This window comes from Macaca fascicularis, chromosome 5 (assembly GCF_037993035.2).
Source record: "Macaca fascicularis isolate 582-1 chromosome 5, T2T-MFA8v1.1".
Lineage (NCBI taxonomy): Eukaryota > Metazoa > Chordata > Mammalia > Primates > Cercopithecidae > Macaca > Macaca fascicularis.
Genome location: NC_088379.1, coordinates 65,532,100 through 65,552,884, shown reverse-complemented (window position 1 = coordinate 65,552,884; position 20,785 = coordinate 65,532,100). Strand labels below are relative to the sequence as shown.

The window sequence follows — 20,785 nt, the reverse complement described above, 5'->3', positions numbered from 1 at the left end:
CTCCTTAATCATTCATCTCTGGTTTCTTTTCCATACCACTTATGAGTTGTAAAAGCATTTTAAGAAAATCTTTTACTTTTTAATAAAATGGTGACTAATTTTGTAATGCAAATAATGACACTTTTGTCAATTTAGCATTTTAATTTTCATGCATTGTGATTAGTGTCGTTGGTTTTATTTCTCAAGGCAGACCTCTAATTCTTTGCTTGTGTGAACTTCTCAATGTGCTGTTAACATCAGAAGGCCAGGAGGGTGCAGTTTATTACTACCAGAAAGAAAGAAAAAACACTTACTTTTAGCTGATCCATCACACATAGAGTCCATATGAATGTAAAGATTCTAAGTTCTTAAGACTGAAGTAAAGGCTGCTATTGCACCCCATAAAGAATCCACCTTTCGCTGAATAATAACTGCTTTACCTTATATAATTTGCGCCACTTGCTCCTTACCTACACCAAGCCTAGAGATTGGCCACTCATGCTATCATTTCCCTGCTTGTTCAACCAGAGAGCCTCAATCTTGAGAAATCTTCACTCTTCATTTCTTTCTCATGGACCCCTTAGTCTCACAACTTCTCTTCCTCCACCAATCTCCCACCCTCCTTCAAATTCCCGTCTACCCTTTCCTTCCAATCACTTTCCTCTTTCTTCCATATTGGGGTTATTACTCATTCAGTTCCATTTGTTTTCCCTCTGGAAGAAGCAAGGGACAGACTGTGATTCAACTCATAATGTTGGGGATAAATTAAATGTTTGTAACGTCTGACCTCTGAATTAACTATCCTCAAGACAAGGAAATCATTACACAGCCTGCAATACCTTTGGCCTCTTAGTAATACTAAAGTTTGTTCTACTTTGAGTTGCACTATAAAAGGACGTCTTCTGTTATCTTACCAAGGTATATTCCTAGCCCAAGGAAAACGGTGAATATGTGTTCATTTCTTACTAGGACAGCTGCAGTAGCTTTCTAGACTGTCTGCCTGTATCTCATTCTGTGCTCTTCACCCCCACTCCAGCCAATTGTCTTCATCAAAGTTAAGTAATCTTTTCAAAGTATGTATTAGATTATCTCACTCCCTTTGCTCAGAAAACTCCTGGGCGTCCCATTGCAGTTAGAATGAAAATCCAAGGTCTTTACCATGGCTTACCAAGTGGTACTTGACTTGGCCCCCAGCTACCTCTTCCATCTTCTTTCCTACCGTCTCTCATTTATCCACGGGGTTTCAATCACATTGGCCTTCTTTCTGCCCCACATATCCATCTCACTTTTCTCTCTCTCTCTGGATCTTATACTTGTTCCCTTTGGATATCTTTTCTTTCATATGTTTTCTATGTTTTGGCTTTTCATTCTTTTTTTTTTTTTTTTTTTTTTTTTTTTGAGATGGAGTCTCGCTCTGTCACCCGGGCTAGAGTGCAGTGGTGTGATCTCGGCTCACTGCAAACTCCACCTCCCAGGTTCAAGGGATTCTCCTGCCTCAGCCTCCCAAGTAGCTGAAACTACAGGCACGTGCCACCACGCCCGGCTAATTTTTTATTTTTAGTAGAGACGGGGTTTCACCATCTTGGCCAGGCTGGTCTCAAACTCCTGACCTTGTGATCCACCCGCCTTGGCCTCCCAAAGTGCTGGGATTACAGGCTTGAGCCACCGCGCCCGGCTTGGCTTTTCATTCTTTAGGTACAGCTCAAATGGCTACCCCCTCAGAGATGTCATTCAGACTTCCCAATCTAAAGTATAGCTTATCTGCTCCATCATTTTCTATCACATTACTTTTTATTTCCTTTATAACATTTATCATAATGTAAAATTATCTTATTTATGTGTTTAGTGCCTATCTTTATTCCCTAAATGTGGTATCCTTGAAGGAAGACATTGTATCTATACCTGACATTTCCTGAAACACATTAGGGACTCAATAAATGTGTGTGGCTGGCCCGAAACAGAAGTGAGGAGAGAAAGAAATCATCTTGTTACAGTTGGTTATAGATTTGCTTGATGTCAATATGCATGTCATTTGAGCCATATTTTATAATAAAGAATAAAATAGTAACTCTACAAACAACTGAAGAAAGGAGTATTTTTTTAGTTTATTTTAATGGCCTTTAAATTTTTGGTGACTTTTACATTTGGAAAATTACATAAGGTAAATTATTTGTAGAGATTACAAAGTTAACCATCCATATGATTGCACTTTTACTATAAGGAGATGCCACACAGTTCTCTGCCCTTGATGACCTCATATTATTTTGCTGTAAGCAAAAGCAAATGACAAAAGATGAATATGAAGAAAATGTTGTATAAATAATTGCCACTCAAAAGTCATTCTTTAATTCCTGACAAATTTTGGATCTAAACTCAATGAGGACAAATTTGTGTAAGGATAAATTTATCAACTTATCACAGATGATGGAGAGTGACTTTAAGCAAATCATTTCTCTTCTCTGGTCTTCAGTTTCTTGATCTGTAAATTGAAAGACTCAGTCTAGTTGGACCTCTGATACTCCTTCTTCACTGCAAGATTGCATGATTTTATGAGGTACATGAATCATTTCACATATAAGTAAAAAATTAATTTACACTGTCGCACATATTCCAGTTTAACAAAATGAAATTATAATTGATATAATAAAAAGTAACTCATTTGATAAATCCCCTATATATGTTCTCATACTTTCAAAATTGATATTTTATTTTCTTTTGATTCTGGAAAACAAATTAAAGTCAATTCTGAATATAATGGTAAAATGAATCACAATTCAGTTATTAAGAAAAATTATATATTAGCCTTTTAGCCTTTTTTATTTTCTTCTTTTTTTTTTTTTTTTTTTTTTTTTTTTTGAGACAGGGTCTCACTCTGTTGCCCAGGCTGGAGTGCAGTGGTGGCGCAATCACAAATCATCACAGCCTCGACCTGCTGGGCTCAAGCAATCCTCCCACCTCAGCCTCCTGAATAGTTGGGACTACAGGTGCACGCCACCATGCCTAGTTAATTTTTGTATTTTTTTGAACACGGATTTAGTCATGTTTCCCAGGCTGCCCTCAAACTACTGGGCTCAAGCAATCCGCCTATCTTGGCCTCCCAAAGTGCTAGGATCATAGGCATAAGGCACTACACCCAGCCTCTTCCTATCTCTTACATTAATTTAAAAGATTAATAAATGCAAGGACAGTGTTTTAGCTATAACAAAATATTAATAAAGACATTTATATTTTTATATATAATAAAACAATTAGTTTACCAACAATCAAAATAAAGATATCCCGAAGCCACAGATAAGGATAGCCTGCAGTTGTCTTTATGTTCCTTTGTATAATTCCTTTTCTTTCAGAGTCTAGTCTTGGATAAAATCCAATTGTGATAAGAAGTCACTCGAGTATAGACACCTGGCTTATTCTTTTTACCACATTCATCACCCCAGCTTACTATTCCAACAAGATGCCAGATATTTCTGGAATCAGGGTAAGCTAGTGGTCCACCAGAATCATTCTAGAAGAAGAAAAGAAAAAAATGTTTCTTGTCTTAACAAAAACTTTCCTTTTACCTGTCCTGTGGAGTTGTCAATACCTCCTGAGCACTGAAACCAGTTCACTCTCTTTGGGCTTAGAACTCTGAAACCCTTCAGATTTTTTTTAAACACAAGACAGCTACAAACCAGAGTATATGGCCTAAAACTGCCAAATGTTGACTTGAGCAAACCAGAGTTTGACTTATATAATGAGTGCAGCTTGAATATGGAGAAGGTGACTTAGCTACTTGCACTGAGCTTAAGTCTCTATGATGAAGCCTTTGAGGAACGAGTAGCATAGGCACATGCCCAGACTCCTGATGCATCTCTGGATAAAGAGAAGACAACATTCTAGGCCTGCAGGTTGCCTGGAAAGTAGGACAAAATTCACCTTGCAAGCATCTTCTAAGTATTATTCTTTGTATGAATTCCTAGATTGGAAACTTCACGAGGGCAGGAGTGTGTTCACCTCCACATCCCTAGCATGTAGGCTAGTGTCTGGTACATAAATGGGATTAACATACTAATAGATTTTAGTGTATTGAAATACAAAGCTACTATGTCAATATCACTAACACAAAAAAAAATTTATGTGGATAAAAACTTCCATTTGATTAACTGTTTGGGAGAAAACAATTGGTTAATGTAACTAGACATACCTGACATGCATCAGCTTCTCCTGACATAAATCCAGCACATAACATTGTATCAGTCACAAAGCCAGAGTATGCATACGGGGCATTGCAAATTTTGTTGTCAATAATCTTCAAAAAGGCTTCTTGAAGTATCACTGGCAATGAACCTAAAAGCAATAAGTACTGCATATTATGCAGATCTTAGACTTTGCTGGGACAAAGAATATCTACAGGATAAAGCAGATTCTCTTAGTCACCAAGAGTCAGGCCAGTCCCAGGTTAGATTAGTCTCTTTCAGGTGTTTGTAATTGTTGGCTGCCTAACATAATTTCAATTTTTCCAATTCCTATTCCTAGAGATATTTTAGAAAGTGAAGACAATTTGACATCATGCTTTTTGTCCTACCACTTGGTTTTCTTTTCAGTATATTTACTGATTGATTAATGGCATGAGGGGATGATTGATTGATTAAACAGTTATTCCCATGCAGCTATTATGATTTTATAAAAAAAACTCACCATTCATGTTAAGTGTTCCCCATCCTGTAACAACAACACTGTCATTTTCTGAGAGCTTCATTTTGGCTTCAGGAAGACAAATCCTGCGAACGTACTTCGTAAAAGAAACTTCTTCAGCAAGCTGCACAAGGGCAATATCATCATGAAGCCCAGGACTGCTATAATTTTCATGAAAAATAATGTTTTGGACTTTCCGTGTCATATATGGTTTATTTACTACAATTCCAAAGTTGACAGTCCAATCTTTTGAATTATTTTTCCTAGAGGACACAATGTAATTAGAATACACTCAGTTTCTGGGTCACAACAGTGTTCGTAGTGGTGATTATCTCACAAATTTAAGGCATGAGGTTTCCAAACAACACTATAACCCACTGAAATTCTATTTGGAAAAATATCTTTGACATGGAGCTGTTGTAGATGTTGCAGTCACATAAAAATAATGCTGAGGACTCTGACTTGTCAGATTTCTGCCGATCCTTTCAAGTAGAGTCACTGATGTTTTCCCCTGCTTCTTCAGTTCCATCCAGTTTCTAAACATTTAATTTGGTCAGGAATCACATAAGCATCCTCAATCCCATAAGTGGATGGAGTCCAAAATTAGTCTTATTGCCACATACCCTCGGTTTCAATAGCTACTTTTTTGACCCTCACCCTTCTACCACCCTCAAGTAGGCCCTAATATCTATTGTTACCTTCCTTGTATCCATATGTACTCAATGTTTAGCTCTCACTTATAAGGGAGAACTGTGGTATTTAATTTTCTGTTCCAGCGTTAATTCATTTAGTTAGGATAATAGCCTGCAACTGCATCCATGTTCCTGCAAAGTCCATGATTTTATTCTTTTTTTTGGCTGCATAGTATTCCATGGGGTATATTATCCACATTTTCTTTATCCAGTTCACCATTGCTGGACATCTAGGTTGAATTAATGTTTTTGTTATTGTAAATACAACTGTGGTGTACATACAAGTGCATATGTCTTTTTCGTAGAACAATTTATCTTCCTTTGGATATACTCAATTTTTGGGTCCAGGTTAAATTTTACATCAGATGGATATGCTGTCTTTCTTCTTCAAATTTCCATAGTACTTACTATCTTTGTAATACATGTTATGTTTACAACACTATGCAGCCTTGTACTTTTAATATATGACATTTAAATTTTTTCAACTAGATTATAAATTTCTGGATGGCAAGACAAGGAAGCACCTAGTAACTGGAGTCAGACATACTTAAATTCACATTCAATTTCTATTATTTAAGAGCTAGGCTGGGCACGGCGGCTCATGCCTATAATCCCAGCAATTTGGGAGGCTGAGGCAGGCGGGTCACCCGAGGTCAGGAGTTCAAGACCAGTCTGACTAAAACAAAAACAAAAACAAAACAAAACAAAAAAGGCCAGTCCGACTAACATGGTAAAACCCAATCTCTACTAAAAATACAAGAATTAGCTGGACACGGTGGCACGTGCCTGTAATCCCAGCTACTCAGGAGGCTGAGGCAGGAGAATCATTTGAACCCAGGAGGGAGAGGTTGCAGTGAGCTGAGATCGCGCCATTGCACTCCAGCCTGGGCAACAGAGTGAGACTACATCTCAAAAAACAAACAAACAAACAAACAAACAAAAGAGCTGAGTGATCTTAGGCAAGATTTGTCACCTTTCCTGAGTGAGCCTTGGTTTCCTCGTCTTCAAATAGTTTAAACTATACCTTCCATACAGAATTGAATGTTGTGATTAAATGAAATGATGTTAAGTAAAGCACTTAATGTCAGGCCAAGGTACCTATTTGGAAAATGTTAATACTTCCATTCACTTTTTTCTCCTTCCCTAATTTAAATGCTTTTCCTGCTCTTTAATTATGCAGGTGATCGTAAATGTTCTATATGATTGTAAATTTTATATGGTCTTGGTGAACCTTGACACAGTAAGTTAACCCCTACATACTATCCAAAATAGTTTTGCACCCAGCATCCTTCATTTAGTCAAATGTTCAAACTTACTTAGCAAAGCAGTGAGCTGCAGATAATAGCCACCTGCTGCTGATCAGAGAGGCTCCACAGTAGTGATGGCCTTTCCATTGCATGCTGGCCTGCCATGGCCATGCCCCCAAAAGGGCATTTTTTCCATTCACAATTCTGTTGTCAGTTATGATACTGTTGGCTAGTTGTCTCCCACAACCTAGAGAAAGGATTAATTTACACAAGAGCAGGTATCTTTGATTATGCATTATAAAAAATATATCATTAAAAATTACTTGAAACCTTCAGTGATTATTCAACATCTTCTAATTGATGATGTTTCTTTCCTACAAGATATTCCTGTGTTGGTTCTGTATTCTATCTTGGTTTGAGTGGTTCTTACTTATTCTCTTTTCCAGTCTCAAACATCTTTCAACCACTATCTTTTGTTGTGTCTACGTGTTACAACTCTTGTCTCTAAGCAGATTCTTGAAGGTGGAGACTTTGCCTCATTGGTGTCTACATCTTGCATAGTATATGCACTGCTGTCTGTAAGACACCATGTGAACAAAAGATACTCCATAAATATCCATGGAGTGAATGAATGCATGAATGTACCTTGTGGACAACATGATACTCTAAAGAGAATGTATTTAAAAGATGTAACCGGACAGTGATGTGCTCCCATTAGGCCCAGCTAATTGGGAGGCTGAGGCAGGAGGATTACTTGAGCCCAAGAGTTCCAGGCTAGTCCACTATAATTGCACCTGTGAATTGCACTACAGCCCACACAACATAGCAACATCCCACCTCTAAAGCAAAAAATAATAATAATGTTTAAGATGCAGAACTGTTTTTATCTTTAATAAATATATTTTATATAGCCAGGTTTTATATTTTCTTCTTATCCTAAATTGTCATTTCCTTCAGTCTTTCTCATTTTAACATATTTAAATATGATACTTTTCACTCACAATTTTATTATTTGGAATCAATTCTTATTTAACTTTTTATATATGTTTAAATAAATGTTAAAATTAATAGACCACTGTTTTTCAAAGAGAAATTCTAAGTCAATATCTAGTATATCCAGTAATTTGGAAAGTGTGTTATGGGATTTCCACATGATATATTTCAAATATTTTTAATAGAAAAATAATGAGAAAATACCTGTGAGTTCATCAAATTTATAATAAAAAGGTCCTTAACTTACAGTTGTTGGTAAGCATTTCAGAAGCAGCCTTGCTGATTTCTGAAAGTGAAACACAAAACAAAATATAAAATTGACCAAATACCACCAAGCAATTGACTTCAACCTAAGAACATAAATGCTAACTTTCCTAACCCAATATTGTCCAACATTTAACTATTTGGAGTAGTTCAGGTATTTTCAGCCCCTCTGACTCTTATTTGTTATATTACAGCCATCTCTCCATATCTCTGCTAGGTAGCCTAGAAAAAGAGAAAAAGGAATAAAAAACAAAAATCAGTCTTATGATTATTGAAGTAAAATATTCAGTGCTGTAAGAAGCTGGCACCCTTACAAATATTTTTAAGAGATCTTGGCAGGGATTTCTTCCCCATGATAATTCTCTTTACTCTGAAATGCCAAGAATTATATATATTTTAAGGGAAAATGTGCCAATTAAAATTATACTTCATCGGGCCTATCCTGCTTTTTAGGGAAATCTCCTTACTAAGAATGAATCATGAAATTTTGAGAACTTAAATTTAAATCTTTGTCCTATTGATAAAAGACTTCAGAGAGAAGGAGAAGAGGAGGAAGCTAAAGAAACACCAGAAAATGATGACTATACTCTATGGGACACAGAAAGAGAGTAAACAATGTATCCCTCTTTCCCAAAAGCTACTCACAGAAAAATTTTATTGCTCTTTTGAAAAGTTATACCTCAGGTTCACTTCTTACTAGTGATTCACTGGTAACAGGATCTTTCTTGTGTGGCAAAGGAGCAGTAACTGGCAGATGTTGCTGGCCTTTCAAGTCCTCAAGGACGCTAGGATTAATAGTCTGGCTGCAAGAACCATGAAACTGGACTCTGAAACCACGTGCTTATCACCTAGCTGGCCTTTTAACAATCCAAGTGACAGTTTCAAGACCTTTGCAGAACCTTCACGATCTTTACAAACTTCACTTTCTGTAAGGAGGCAAAATCTTAACATTTTCTTCCTTTATTTTCTAGGGAATTTTCCAGACAATTTTTTTTTTCTTTAAAAGTGGTATTAAGGCCGGGCGCGGTGGCTCAAGCATGTAATCCCAGCACTTTGGGAGGCCGAGACGGGCGGATCACTAGGTCAGGAGATCGAGACCATCCTGGCTAACACGGTGAAACCCCGTCTCTACTAAAAAATACAAAAAACTAGCCGGGCGAGGTGGCGGGCGCCTGTAGTCCCAGCTACTCGGGAGGCTGAGACAGGAGAATGGCCCGAACCCGCGAGGCGGAGCTTGCAGTGAGCTGAGATCCGGCCACTGCACTCCAGCCTGGGCGACAGAGCGAGACTCCGTCTAAAAAAAAAAAAAAAAAAAAAAAAAAAAAGTGGTATTACTCCAGTTTTCTCACAAGAATCGGTAAGAACTCGCATCCCCAACATTGTTCTTACTCCTGCAGTCTCCTTACTGAAACACCAAGAAAGCCCTAAATCTGCTTTCTGTCATGAGATCCTGGCAAAAGTAGGGAGAAGAAAAGAAAAATACTTTGCCTGGGCTCCGTGGCTCACGCCTGTAATCCCAGCACTCTGGGAGGCCTAGGCGAGCGGATCACAAGGTCAAGAGATTGAGACCAGCCTGACTAACATGATAAAACCCCCTCTCTACCAAAAATACAAAAAAATTAGCCAGGCATGGTGGCAGACGCCTGTAGTACCAGACTGAGGTGGAGAATTGCTTGAACCTGGGAGGCAGAGGTTGCAGTGAGCCGAGATCGTGCCGTTGCACTCCAGCCTGGGCAACAGAGCAAGACTCCATCTCAAAAAAAAAAAAAAAAGATACTTCAGTTAGAACCCTTCACCCCCTTTCCCATGCATAATAGCCAAACCCTTCCAAACTTACATCCATGCTTGCAATGTAACCCTCATTCCTATCATTCTTGAGACAATGATTCCTTGGCACTGCCCTTTCCACTACCAAGTCATTGCTAGGGGTGACGGAGTTAGGTACGCATATTTTTTTCCCAAATTACTAAAACTCTTAGTTCACTTTTTAGTACTTTAAAAAAAAAATACAGAAAAAAACCTATGTAATAGAAAATAATGGAAATAAGTCAAATACCCTTGAGTTTAATGGAAGCGGGAACTGCGTTCCAGGATGCCATGTTGTTTTTCAACATCCGATGTAATATAGCCTTGATTTTAGTCCTCATGCTAACTCTCTCTGCTGGAGGAAACTTGAATTTCAGCTGTAACTGTACAGTTGAACCATTGGCATTAGGCCTAGAAACAACAGACATTTTTTAATGTACTGTTTCTTGATCTTTTAGAGGTTTTGTGAACATATTAAATTTCACGCATTTTAATTATCACATTTTCTTTACATATATTAAAGAAAAATATACAGATACTATCTAAACATGTATAAAATGCAAAGATACGTAAAAAATCTTCTAGTATGTCTAGTTCAGACATACTATTCAAGGAAGAAAATATAGACCACAAACTAAAATCAGAATATTTCAAACACATACAGGAAACGGAATACTGGCCAAGACATGATTGGCATGAAGTCTTACTATAATACAATAAAAACCAGTGCTCTCATACAGAATTTCTCTAATAACTTCATTTTAGAGAAAGAGATCAATGAGAAAGTAAAGGTAGGGCAGGGAAGCATTCAAAACATAATTTCCAGCATGTGTTTAGAAGCCAGTGCTAAACTTCTTCCCATGGTTTTTTTATACATAACCAGTATGCCCACAACAGATTTATGCAATGAGAAAGCTCAGAAAGAGAACTCTAAAGCATGAAGAACATCTCGATTATATATTCAGTACACTATTTTTATTAATCAGGAAAAGAGATTACTTCATTTTGGAAGACTTTCAAACCAAACCATATCAATCAGAATTTTTGAAAATATCCATAATTTCACTTTCAAATAATCATGATCAATTATAGGGTCTTTGAAGGTTTTTGTTTATCTGTAGGTAAGTAGGTTGGTTAGGTCAGCTGGATTTTTTGTTTGTTTTGTTTTGAGAGTTCAGAATTCTCCAGAATAGATATTAACAATTACCAATTACAAGTGAGCTCTACCCTCATTACTCTTCCCCCATACACCATACCTTCCTCCCTGCATCCCTCCCTACCACCACTATCTTCAGGCATCCTTCATAGGTATGTCTATACAGATGTTATCTTAAAATATTGTCTTTGTTCCACAGTCATTGCAAGAATGAAAATTATTGGCCGGGCACGGTGGCTCAAGCCTGTAATCCCAGCACTTTGGGAGGCCGAGACGGGCGGATCACGAGGTCAGGAGATCGAGACCAGCCTGGCTAACACGGTGAAACCCCGTCTCTACTAAAAATACAAAAAACTAGCCGGGCGAGGTGGCGGGCGCCTGTAGTCCCAGCTATTTGGGAGGCTGAGGCAGGAGAATGGCGTAAACCTGGGAGGCAGAGCTTGTAGTGAGCTGAGATCCGGCCACTGCACTCCAGCCTGGGTGACAGAGCGAGACTCTGTCTCAAAAAAAAAAAAAAAAAAAAAAAGAAAATTATTAAGGAAACTAAATAGGATGTTTTTAGGGAAGGTATGGGCTAAAAACAAACCAGTTGAATTATTTGTTTTCCATGGAGTTATAATTTTCTTTCATCATAACAGTCAGTTAGGACTGACCACCACCAATAACCTTATAATTCTTTTGCAGGTATGAAGATTAAAGATTTGTGTATAACGACTCTTGCCTAGAACAGAAATTTGCTAGATACAGTGATACTTTCATTCATGGAGAACTTGATTTTTCTTTTTCTTTTTCTTTTTTCTGTTTCCTTCGTTCCTTCCTTTCTTTCTGTTCCTTTGTTTCTGTTTTTCTTTATGTTTGTTTTTTGGTGTTATTGTTATCTAAAATCAAGGTTGTATGATATATCACCTACTTTCCTTTCATAAAATCTTGAATGAACTTGTACTTACAGAAGTTTGATGACCTCAGATTTGATATATTCCTTATATATACTGGAATTTTGAAATGCATTTAACATCTGACAAGAGAAAAAAAAGAGTCACCATATATATTTCAATCAAATTTATGATAAAATTAACTTTAAAAATCTCTGATTTACCTTAGTCTCAATATCTTTGCTTAGATTTGTGCTGGCTTGTGAAGCTACATTTTCACAATTGTCATTGTACGTGACTCCAGAAATATGAAAATCACCTTGATAATAGTAAGTCTTCTCTACAAAATTAAGGAAAAAAAAAAAAACCTCAATGAATTTTAAAGTGGAAAGTGACTTTAAAGCAATTTATACCTCTGCCTCAACATTCAACCCAGCTTTAGAAATAATCCATTTATACCTCTGCCGCAACATTTATACCTCTGCCTTAACCATTTATACCTCTACCTCAACATTCAACCCAAGTTTAGAAAAAATCCAAGGGAGGGAGAAAAATAAAAGGAGAGGAGTGAACAATAGTTTATTCCAGAAATGGCAAATCCGTATCATTCATTCAATGACCCCACCTTTCCCTTTATGTGATAATAGACATTACTGTCCTGCCAAGTCCAGATATACCCTCAGCACCCTTCTCAAAACAGCAATGCCTGCAATCACTAACAATCCACCTGAGTATGCACTAGAGATAAAACATCTTTTACATGTATAGTCTAAACTCAGCCTAGCAATTACCCAATTAATCTTTCTAAGCAATTTTAATAAAGGAAACATACAAGCATCAGTCATCCTTCACTTTCTGGATGATATACCCTGTCTTGCACCCTTTTGCATGCCCTTTGCCTGCTGGCCTGGTTTCTATTCCTTGATGTTATTCCTGGAGGACTCCATAGTGCCATTATTATATTATTATTATTAGTAGTAGTAGTAGTAGTAGTAGTAGTAGTAGTAGTAGTAGGAGTATACTTTAAGTTCTGGGATACATGTGCAGAACGTGCAGATTTGTCACATAGGTTTACACGTGCCATGGTGGTTTGCTGCACCCATCAACCTGTCACCTACATTAGGTATTTATCCTAATGCTATCCCTCCCCTAGACCCCCACCTCCCAACAGGCCCCGGTGTCTGATGTTCCCCTCCCTGTGTCCATGTGTTTTCATTATTCAATTCCCACTTATGAGTGAGAACATGCGGTGTTTGATTTTCTGTTCCTGTGTTAGTTTGCTGAGAATGATGGTTTCCAGCTTCATCCATGTCCCTGCAAAGGATATGGACTCATCCTTTTTGTAGCTGGCTAGTACTCCATGGTGTATACGTGCCATATTTTCTTTATCCAGTCTATCATTGATGGGCATTTGGGTTGGTTCCAAGTCTTTGCTATTGTGAACAGTGCTGCAATAAACATAAGGGTGCATGTATCTTTATAGGAGAATGATTTATAATCCTTTGGGTATATACCCAGTAATGGGATTGCTGGGTCAAATGGTATTTCTGGTTCTAGATCCTTGAGGAATCACCTCACTGTCTTCCACAATGGTTGAACTAATTTACTCTCCCACCAACAGTGTAAAAGCATGGTGCCCTTTTATTTCTCTACAGCATATGATAACTGGTGCTTGCTGTGTGTCACAAGGTCTCATATCTCCATCTTTTCCTTTCCCCAAATATAAACTGTTTCACCTGGTACATTAGGTCACCACAATTTAAAACAAGACAAATCTTTTAAAAATAGGAACTGCCCAGATGTGGTGGATTATACCTATAGTCCTAGCACTTTTTGAAGTCGAGGTGGGAGGATTGCTTGAGTCCAGGAGTTCAAGACCAGCCTGGGCAACATAGTGAGACCCTGACTCTACAAAAAAATTTTAAAATTACCAGGCATGGTGGCACACGCCTGTAGTCATGCTACTGAGGAGGCTAAAGTGGGAGAATTGCCTGAGCCCAGGAGTTCAAGGCTACAGTGAGCTGTGATTGCACCACTGCACTCCAGACTTGGTGACAGAGTGAGACCCCCATCTCAAAAAAAACAGGAACTAATATGAAACAATGCCCTGTTTTGTTTAAGTAATTAGCCATTCCTGTATTTTGAGAGCACTTGTGCTTTTGATCCACCTTTACCATACACCATGTAGTCGCTAAGTGACTGAAAAGTATGATCTCCTGAGCTGAAATAATTTGTTATGCTATAAGTTAGAAATAACTTTAAAATAAAATAAAATAAAATAAAAACTGGTTTCCTATATTTCCATAGATTCCTATATTTTTCCTTATGGTAACCAGTACATACAAAAGCCCCAATGCCAAAGTCTGTCTGAGAAGTTTCCTGAAAAGACAAATGCATATGAAGCTAGAGGAGCTAGTTCCAGCCCCATCACAAATCAGTTGTGCTGTCTTGGTGTATTTAACCCGCTGGGATTTTCTTTATTAATTACAAAAACTAAATTGGAGCCTGGTGCAGTGGCTCACGACTGTAATCCCAGAACAGAGATCCCAGGCAGAGGCGGAAGGATTACTTGAGGTCAGGAGTTCAAGACCAGCCTAGCCATCATGGTGAAACCCCATCTCTACGAAAAAAAAAAAAAAAAGAAAAAATTAACTGGGAGTGTTGGTGCATGCCTGTAGTCCCAGCTACTTGGCAGGATGAGGCAGGAGAATCGTTTGAATCTGGGAGGTGGAGGTGGCAGTTAGCTGAAATCGTGCCACTGCATTCCAGCCTTGGCAATAGAGTGAGACTCCATCTCCAAAAAACAAAAACACAAAAACAAACAAAAACTAAATTACAATAAACTCTAACACCCTCTTCTTTCTACTATTTTATCATTTTGTCTGTGAAGTTTGTCACCAAATGAATTAAAGTAAATAATTAGAATCTGCTAACTTTGTGTTACACCCAGAATGCTGAACCAGGGTATTTACAAGTAGTTAGATTAATTTGTCAAAAGTCTCATACATCATGCCCAGATTCCAAGAAACCATTATGGTTAGATTTCTGATTCCAGTTATGATTTTACTGGAGAATTCTATCAGTTCAAGGTACCATTTTACAATTAATTTTCACTTGATTATTATTATGGATTGAATTGTGTCCTCTCCAAAATTCGTATGTTGAAGGCCTAAACACCAATGTAACTGTATTTGGAGACATGATCTTTAAGGGGGAATTATGGTTAAATGACGTCATAAGGTTGAGACATGAATCCAATAGGACTAGTCTCCTTATAAGAAAAGAAAGAGAGACCACATCTCTCTCTCGTGCATGCTCTCTCTCTCTCTCTCTCTCTCACTCACTTCATGCCATCTCCCAAAATACACACAGAGTAAAGGCCACAGGAAGGCACAGTAAGAATCCAGCTATTTGCAAGCCAGAAAAGAGGTCTCCTCGGAAACCAACCAGCATATTGGTCTTAAAAGTCCAGTCTCCAGGATTGTGAAAAATGTCTGTTGTTTAACCTAGCCAGTCTGTGGATTTTGATATGGCAGCTTGAGCTAATATAATTATTTAGATAAACTGAATGGAAGTCTATTCCATATTCTATACTGTGGTCAGTGATTTTCAGTTTTACAGACATAGAAACATTAATCTTTACATGGTAAACTGCCCTCCATTTCAAAGTTTATAAAGTCTTTTTTCTTAAGATAGACATTATTTTATTACTTCTCTAAAACACTGTTTTATACTAATAGATTGTAACACCACCTATATATCATAATCACTACAGACTTTCCAAAAGGCATGCATGGGTAGGTCCTGCCCTGGTCCAGCTGAATCAGCTAACCTAAGGGTAGGCCCTAGGGAATAAACACTACTTCAAAAGCGCTCGACAGCTGATTCTGAGAAGAAGGTAGGGTTTGGAACTATTAGATAAACTATCTGAAGAATTATGAAATTGGTTATACATGTGTATATAATCTTTTGGAAATAACATTGTTAAGTAAAACGGTTGAGAAAGAGATGAACCAAAGTCATTCTAGAATAATGATCTTCATGAAATACTTATTTCTGAGTTAATCGAAAAAGTGGAAACTCAAAAGTTTAAAAAAAATTGATTGAGAAATAATAGATGTATTTAGACAGGGAAACTAATTTCATACTACTTCAATGAGGGATTACAATAGCTGCCAATCAGCTAATTTCATACCACTTAAATGAAAGATTACAATATCTGTTATCCAGCTTAAGTTGTTCTCAATATTAATAAATATTATATTCGTTCCTAAGACAGAGTCCTAGAGCAAAAACCCATCTTTCAAACTGACTTCAAACAACTTTTACCGCAGAGTTTGTATCCATTTTTACTTCACAAGGAGTGCAGTTCAAGTAATTCAACTTTAAGCAATTTAAGCTACTCTAGCCTTATATCTGAAATAGTAGGTGGTTGACCATGTAGAGGCATTCAAGGGTGAATTCTCGTCCCATGCACCTCCTGCTCCAGCCAGGGTGCTGTAGTTCCCCTTTGCACCACTCCTTTCCATTAAGACACTGCTTCCCCAGGAAAGGGGACCTGTTAAGATGCAAAGTGTATATTGAAAAACTGGATTTATTCACAAGGGCTTGATTTTGAAAACTCAGAGTGCTGTCTTTAAGGAAATTTTGTGAAGAATGTTATTTTTTAATGAGTAGAGGGAAAGAAAATTTCATAGATAGATATGGCAGACAGGAGATTGAGCACCCATTATCCTTCTGAAAGACAAGTCTTAAGAGGACTGAGGAGAAACAAAGGAAAAGAAGCCAGGTTGAAAGAAAAAAATGTCATTTTTGCTAAGTCAGCCAAAATTTGTTGACATTGCATTATTGTATAGGGTTACATATTTCAGAGATATAAAGCTCAGAAAAATCATGATAAAGTGGTATAATTACTTAAACTATTAAGTATATTAATATGCTACTTAAAAGCTTGTGATATCAAGTAAGTCATTTTACTTTTCTGAGCCCCAGTGTACTGTATGTGAAAATAAGGATAGTGGTAAAATCTGTCATCCCTAGCTCACAGGATTATTGGGAAGATAAAGTGGAACAATGGATGTCAAGTTTATTTTCAAACATTAAATAACTACACAAGTTTAAGGACTTATTTTTCAGAAAGGTAAAAATAAATTGGAAACTAAGCTTTGTGAGTATACTGTTAATAAAAGTTTTAAAACTAAAACCATGTTTGTGCAAACATTTAGCCATTCAACCATGGTTGACTATCTACTATTAAAAGAGTTATTTGTAGATTTGTAGATTTTTCATTGTTACTTATTCATCATATCTTAATAACCAATAGCAGAATTGAGCCAAGAAGAGAAGGAATCTCTAAAGTGTGAGATGTATTTACTACAGGATGTAACAATTCAACTACAAGCCTACTATAAGCTCCTTTAATGACAAGGAATATTGACATCAAAGCATTGAACATTTGTCTTGCTCCTGCCCCCATAGTTGGTGATATAATTTACAAGGAGGCCTCTGAGTCAAAAAATTTTATAAACTTCTGTATTATAATAAACTGTGTTGAAATAAAATAGTAAGTAAATAAGAAAACTCCCAAGAAGAAATTTAATGTTCATGGTTTTTTTTTCAATTTTTAAAACTAAAAGATTTATAGCAAGGATGAAAATTGAAAATAATCTATACTGACCAACTGCCAGAAAATGAACAAGAAGACCAATAGTTACTCCCAAGATTGCTGCCACTCCAAGAAACGTAAAGATCGTAGTCCACAGTGGCCAAGATCTTTGGGAAGATATGCTGTGCCTATGAAAGAGGAAAGAATTGGTTCAAATCAGATAATAACAATCAAAATCTACCTGCCTCTCCTTCAACTCATAGTACATGAATTGTAATTTATACATTGGTCCTTTATGTTACTTGAAAACCTAGAAACCTCAAATGCCTCAAAGAGGATAGACCATAATGCTCATTCACTTAACAAATCATTATTGAGCCCAGGTTAGCTACTGGAAATATATCGATAAGCAAAATAGACATGATTTCTGTCCTCATGTTGCCAAAGAGAAATTGACTTGCTTTTTTAAAAAACTGAAGCAGGTTGCAAAACATTAGTTGTAGTCTGATTGTATTTTTGTAAACTACAGCCATATCATGCACAGGGACATATAAAGACTTATAGACACAATTAAATACATAATATAACAAGTTTTAATTATAGGTTTGATAAATGCAGATGGAAACACCATGATGTCAACTGCAGTAATCTCTATGTAATAAAATTATAGATTTTTTGTTTACTTTTAACTATATTTTCTAATTTTTCTTTTTTTTATTTTCTTTCTTTTTTTTTTTTTTCTTTTTTGAGACAGAGCCTCACTCTGTCACCCATGCTGGAGTGCAGTAGTACAATCTCAGCTCACTGCAACCTCTGCCCCACTGGATTCAAGTGATCCTCCCACCTCAGCCTCCTGAATATCTGGAACCACAGGGGTGCACCACCCTACCCAGCTATTTTTTTTTGTATCTTTTTAATAGAGTCAGTGGTCTCACCATGTTGCCCAGGCTAGTCTCAAACTGCTAAGCTCAAGCGATCTGCCCATCTTGGCCTCCCAAAGTGTTGGAATTACAAGCATGAGCCACCACCCCTGGCCTATTTTCTATAATGTTTCTCCAACAAATGTAAATTATTTGCATAATATAAATTAATAGATCAGTTAGTTGTTTTATCATCAAAGTCAATCAATTAGATGAAAGAGAATTAGAAAATATGGTGGTTCTGCATCATACAGATAAAGCAGTGTATGGTTACAGTTACATTGTATGGCCACATTAAGCTTAATCTACATGAAGTTTGAACCCTAGTTATTTTTCATATCTTGAGAGATTATGTTATATAATTGTCCATTGGAGGAAGGGCTGTAACATAAACATTCATGATTTCAAATTCAAAACATCCTCAGCTGCTTCTTCAATCTCTATTCTGTATCATTCTAAATAAACCTTGCAAAAGAGAAGAGTTTGCAATCAGGGAACATATTTGGTGAATTACATATTTCCTGTGAATATGTGAACCTTTTCATTCTCATCCCATCCAGGACCAACTGACTTTTAGGTAGATACATCTTTGTTTCTGTTTTTTTAGCATTACCTTATACAACTGTGCAACTCCACCTAAACTTGTTTCCTTTTCACTCTGTTCTACATTCTTAATCCTACCTCTTCCTTATACCTCTTTATCTCTTTTGATGACTTGTTAATTAGTGTTTCCCAGAACCAACATTGTCAAAGCTCTTCAAAGAAACTCCTTCTTTCAGACACATTTCATGTAGTTTTTCATACCAGAATTCTGTTGTTTAATATCAGCCTCAGATAAAAAAGCCTACTCAGGCATAGCATTTTTAATACAGTATTTATAACTTTATTAATATTTGATAACATGTTTCTTTTAATGACTATAAAAGTGCACTGTGACAGTAAGGTCTTAAGTTTGTTTTGCATTAGCTAGTTATAACAGTCTGGTAGCTCAGGCTTTCTGAGAATAAATAAACCTTTTTCCATAGAAAACTTTAAATCATGAGGGTGAGAATTGTGCATAAGGAGCAGAGAAGTGTAATGATCAAATGGGTAATGGCCTCTATCTTCACTTTCTCCTGGAACTTTGGAAAAAAGAGAGTCTACAAAAGGAAGTCATTTGAAAATTTATGAAGTTTTGAGAACCTGCAGTTTGCTGGTTGCTAATTCAAAATCTATATTGGAAAGTACATTATTCCAAAATCTATAATGGCATTCATATTTTTCATTATTCCTAAGAAAACCTATTAATATTAGAAAATTTGATTTCAATTACATTACTAGAGAACAGAAATGGTAGTGTTTTTATGAGTGATTATAAAAGAAATCTTATGCCTCATTTCCTTAAGATTTCAGGTCAATTATATATTTATATTCTTTCCCAGTAAGCAAAATTTTGCTGAATTATTATTTTTCTTTTTAACTTTTGAAAACTTTCCCAGAGATGTCAAAGGGCCTGTAGACCTCAGACAATAGCATGTTTCTTGACAGTGTCCAGAAATAAAAACTGAATTATAAAAAGCAATCAATTAACAAAAAACTAGAACCCACTTAATGGCAACTTGCTAAACTTTGCAGACTTACTCTCCCCAGTGAAATCCCCTTTACCTGTACATAATGTTCTGATGTTGTGGCAGTATCAGGTATAATGGTGGTAATGATGATGATGAAGATAACGATAACAGTGATGATGCTGGTAATAGTGATGATAAAAGTTAGAATCTTCTGATGTAGCTTTTGACTTATGTGCTACATCTAGTGTTGCAGCTTGGTTTTTATGGGCTGGGAAAGATGTAGCGAACAACTAAGATGAAACTTGTCTGACTAGTGTTAATGACAGTCGTATTTCTATAGTTTTAAGATAGGAGTCACCCCAAGAATGACAAATTTCCTTGACTTGGCGATTCAGAAAAAATTACAGTCCAGTTTGGTCACCTAAGATGTACAACCAGGAAATAGCTTTGGAGTATATAGGGATAATCCTCACTCTGTATTTTACCAATTCCATTATACTACCTTGTCCCTTCTCAATTGAAACTAACTATAACTAGTTAAAAGTTTCCAATAAATGTCTTTCTACAATATGTCAATTTTAATATGGCAAATATTGCCATCATTCTCACGCAGATGAAATTCTATTTCATTGTGGCTTGCATTTGCTTTTCCTTAATTACCTGTGAGAATAATCATTTCACATATTTTGAGGGAATTTGTATTTTCACTTTTGAGAATCCTGTTCATAAGTTTAGCTTTTCGTCAACAGGCAGCAGATGGTAAAAACAAAATGGGTTGCTAATCTTTTTTTCTTATAGTTATACGTGAGTTCCTTATATGATCTGGATATTAATATATTATTATACTGGATATTAACCTGTTATGTTCACCTATTTATTAATTACTTGTCTCCAGGGTGCAACTTAACATTTCATTATGTAAAGAGATTTCAGTTCTTTAAAAACTTTAAGAATCAATTTACTTTTGTAATGACATGAAATGATAATTTAATTTTATATTGTATTAATTTGGAATTATTTTTTCTTA

At 36.5% G+C, this 20,785-nt stretch overlaps 1 protein-coding gene across 1 annotated transcript; it reads right to left on the bottom strand.

Moving 5' to 3' along the window:
- Positions 1-1,770: 1,770 nt before the first annotated feature.
- On the bottom strand, positions 1,771-19,995 carry LOC102131517 (transmembrane protease serine 11B). Its single transcript, XM_005555183.4, has 10 exons — positions 19,853-19,995; positions 17,361-17,476; positions 11,908-12,023; positions 11,759-11,826; positions 9,906-10,066; positions 7,833-7,871; positions 6,662-6,839; positions 4,657-4,916; positions 4,163-4,305; positions 1,771-3,484 (listed from the first exon to the last, which is right to left on the bottom strand). Exons 1-10 carry the CDS (start codon positions 19,858-19,860, stop codon positions 3,323-3,325), a joined length of 1,251 nt encoding a protein of 416 aa, XP_005555240.2. The 5' UTR covers positions 19,861-19,995; the 3' UTR covers positions 1,771-3,322.
- Between the last annotated feature and the right edge of the window lie 790 nt (positions 19,996-20,785).

Bases quoted from the DNA above. Each gene is read 5' to 3' on its own strand.
- LOC102131517 (XM_005555183.4), bottom strand. The intron at 12,024-17,360 runs GTCAGTATAGAT...TTAATTTTGTAG, and splicing joins TGTTCATTTTCTGGCAGTTG to AGAAGACTTACTATTATCAA. The intron at 4,917-6,661 runs GTAAGTTTGAAC...TGTGTCCTCTAG, and splicing joins GCAGCTCACTGCTTTGCTAA to GAAAAATAATTCAAAAGATT.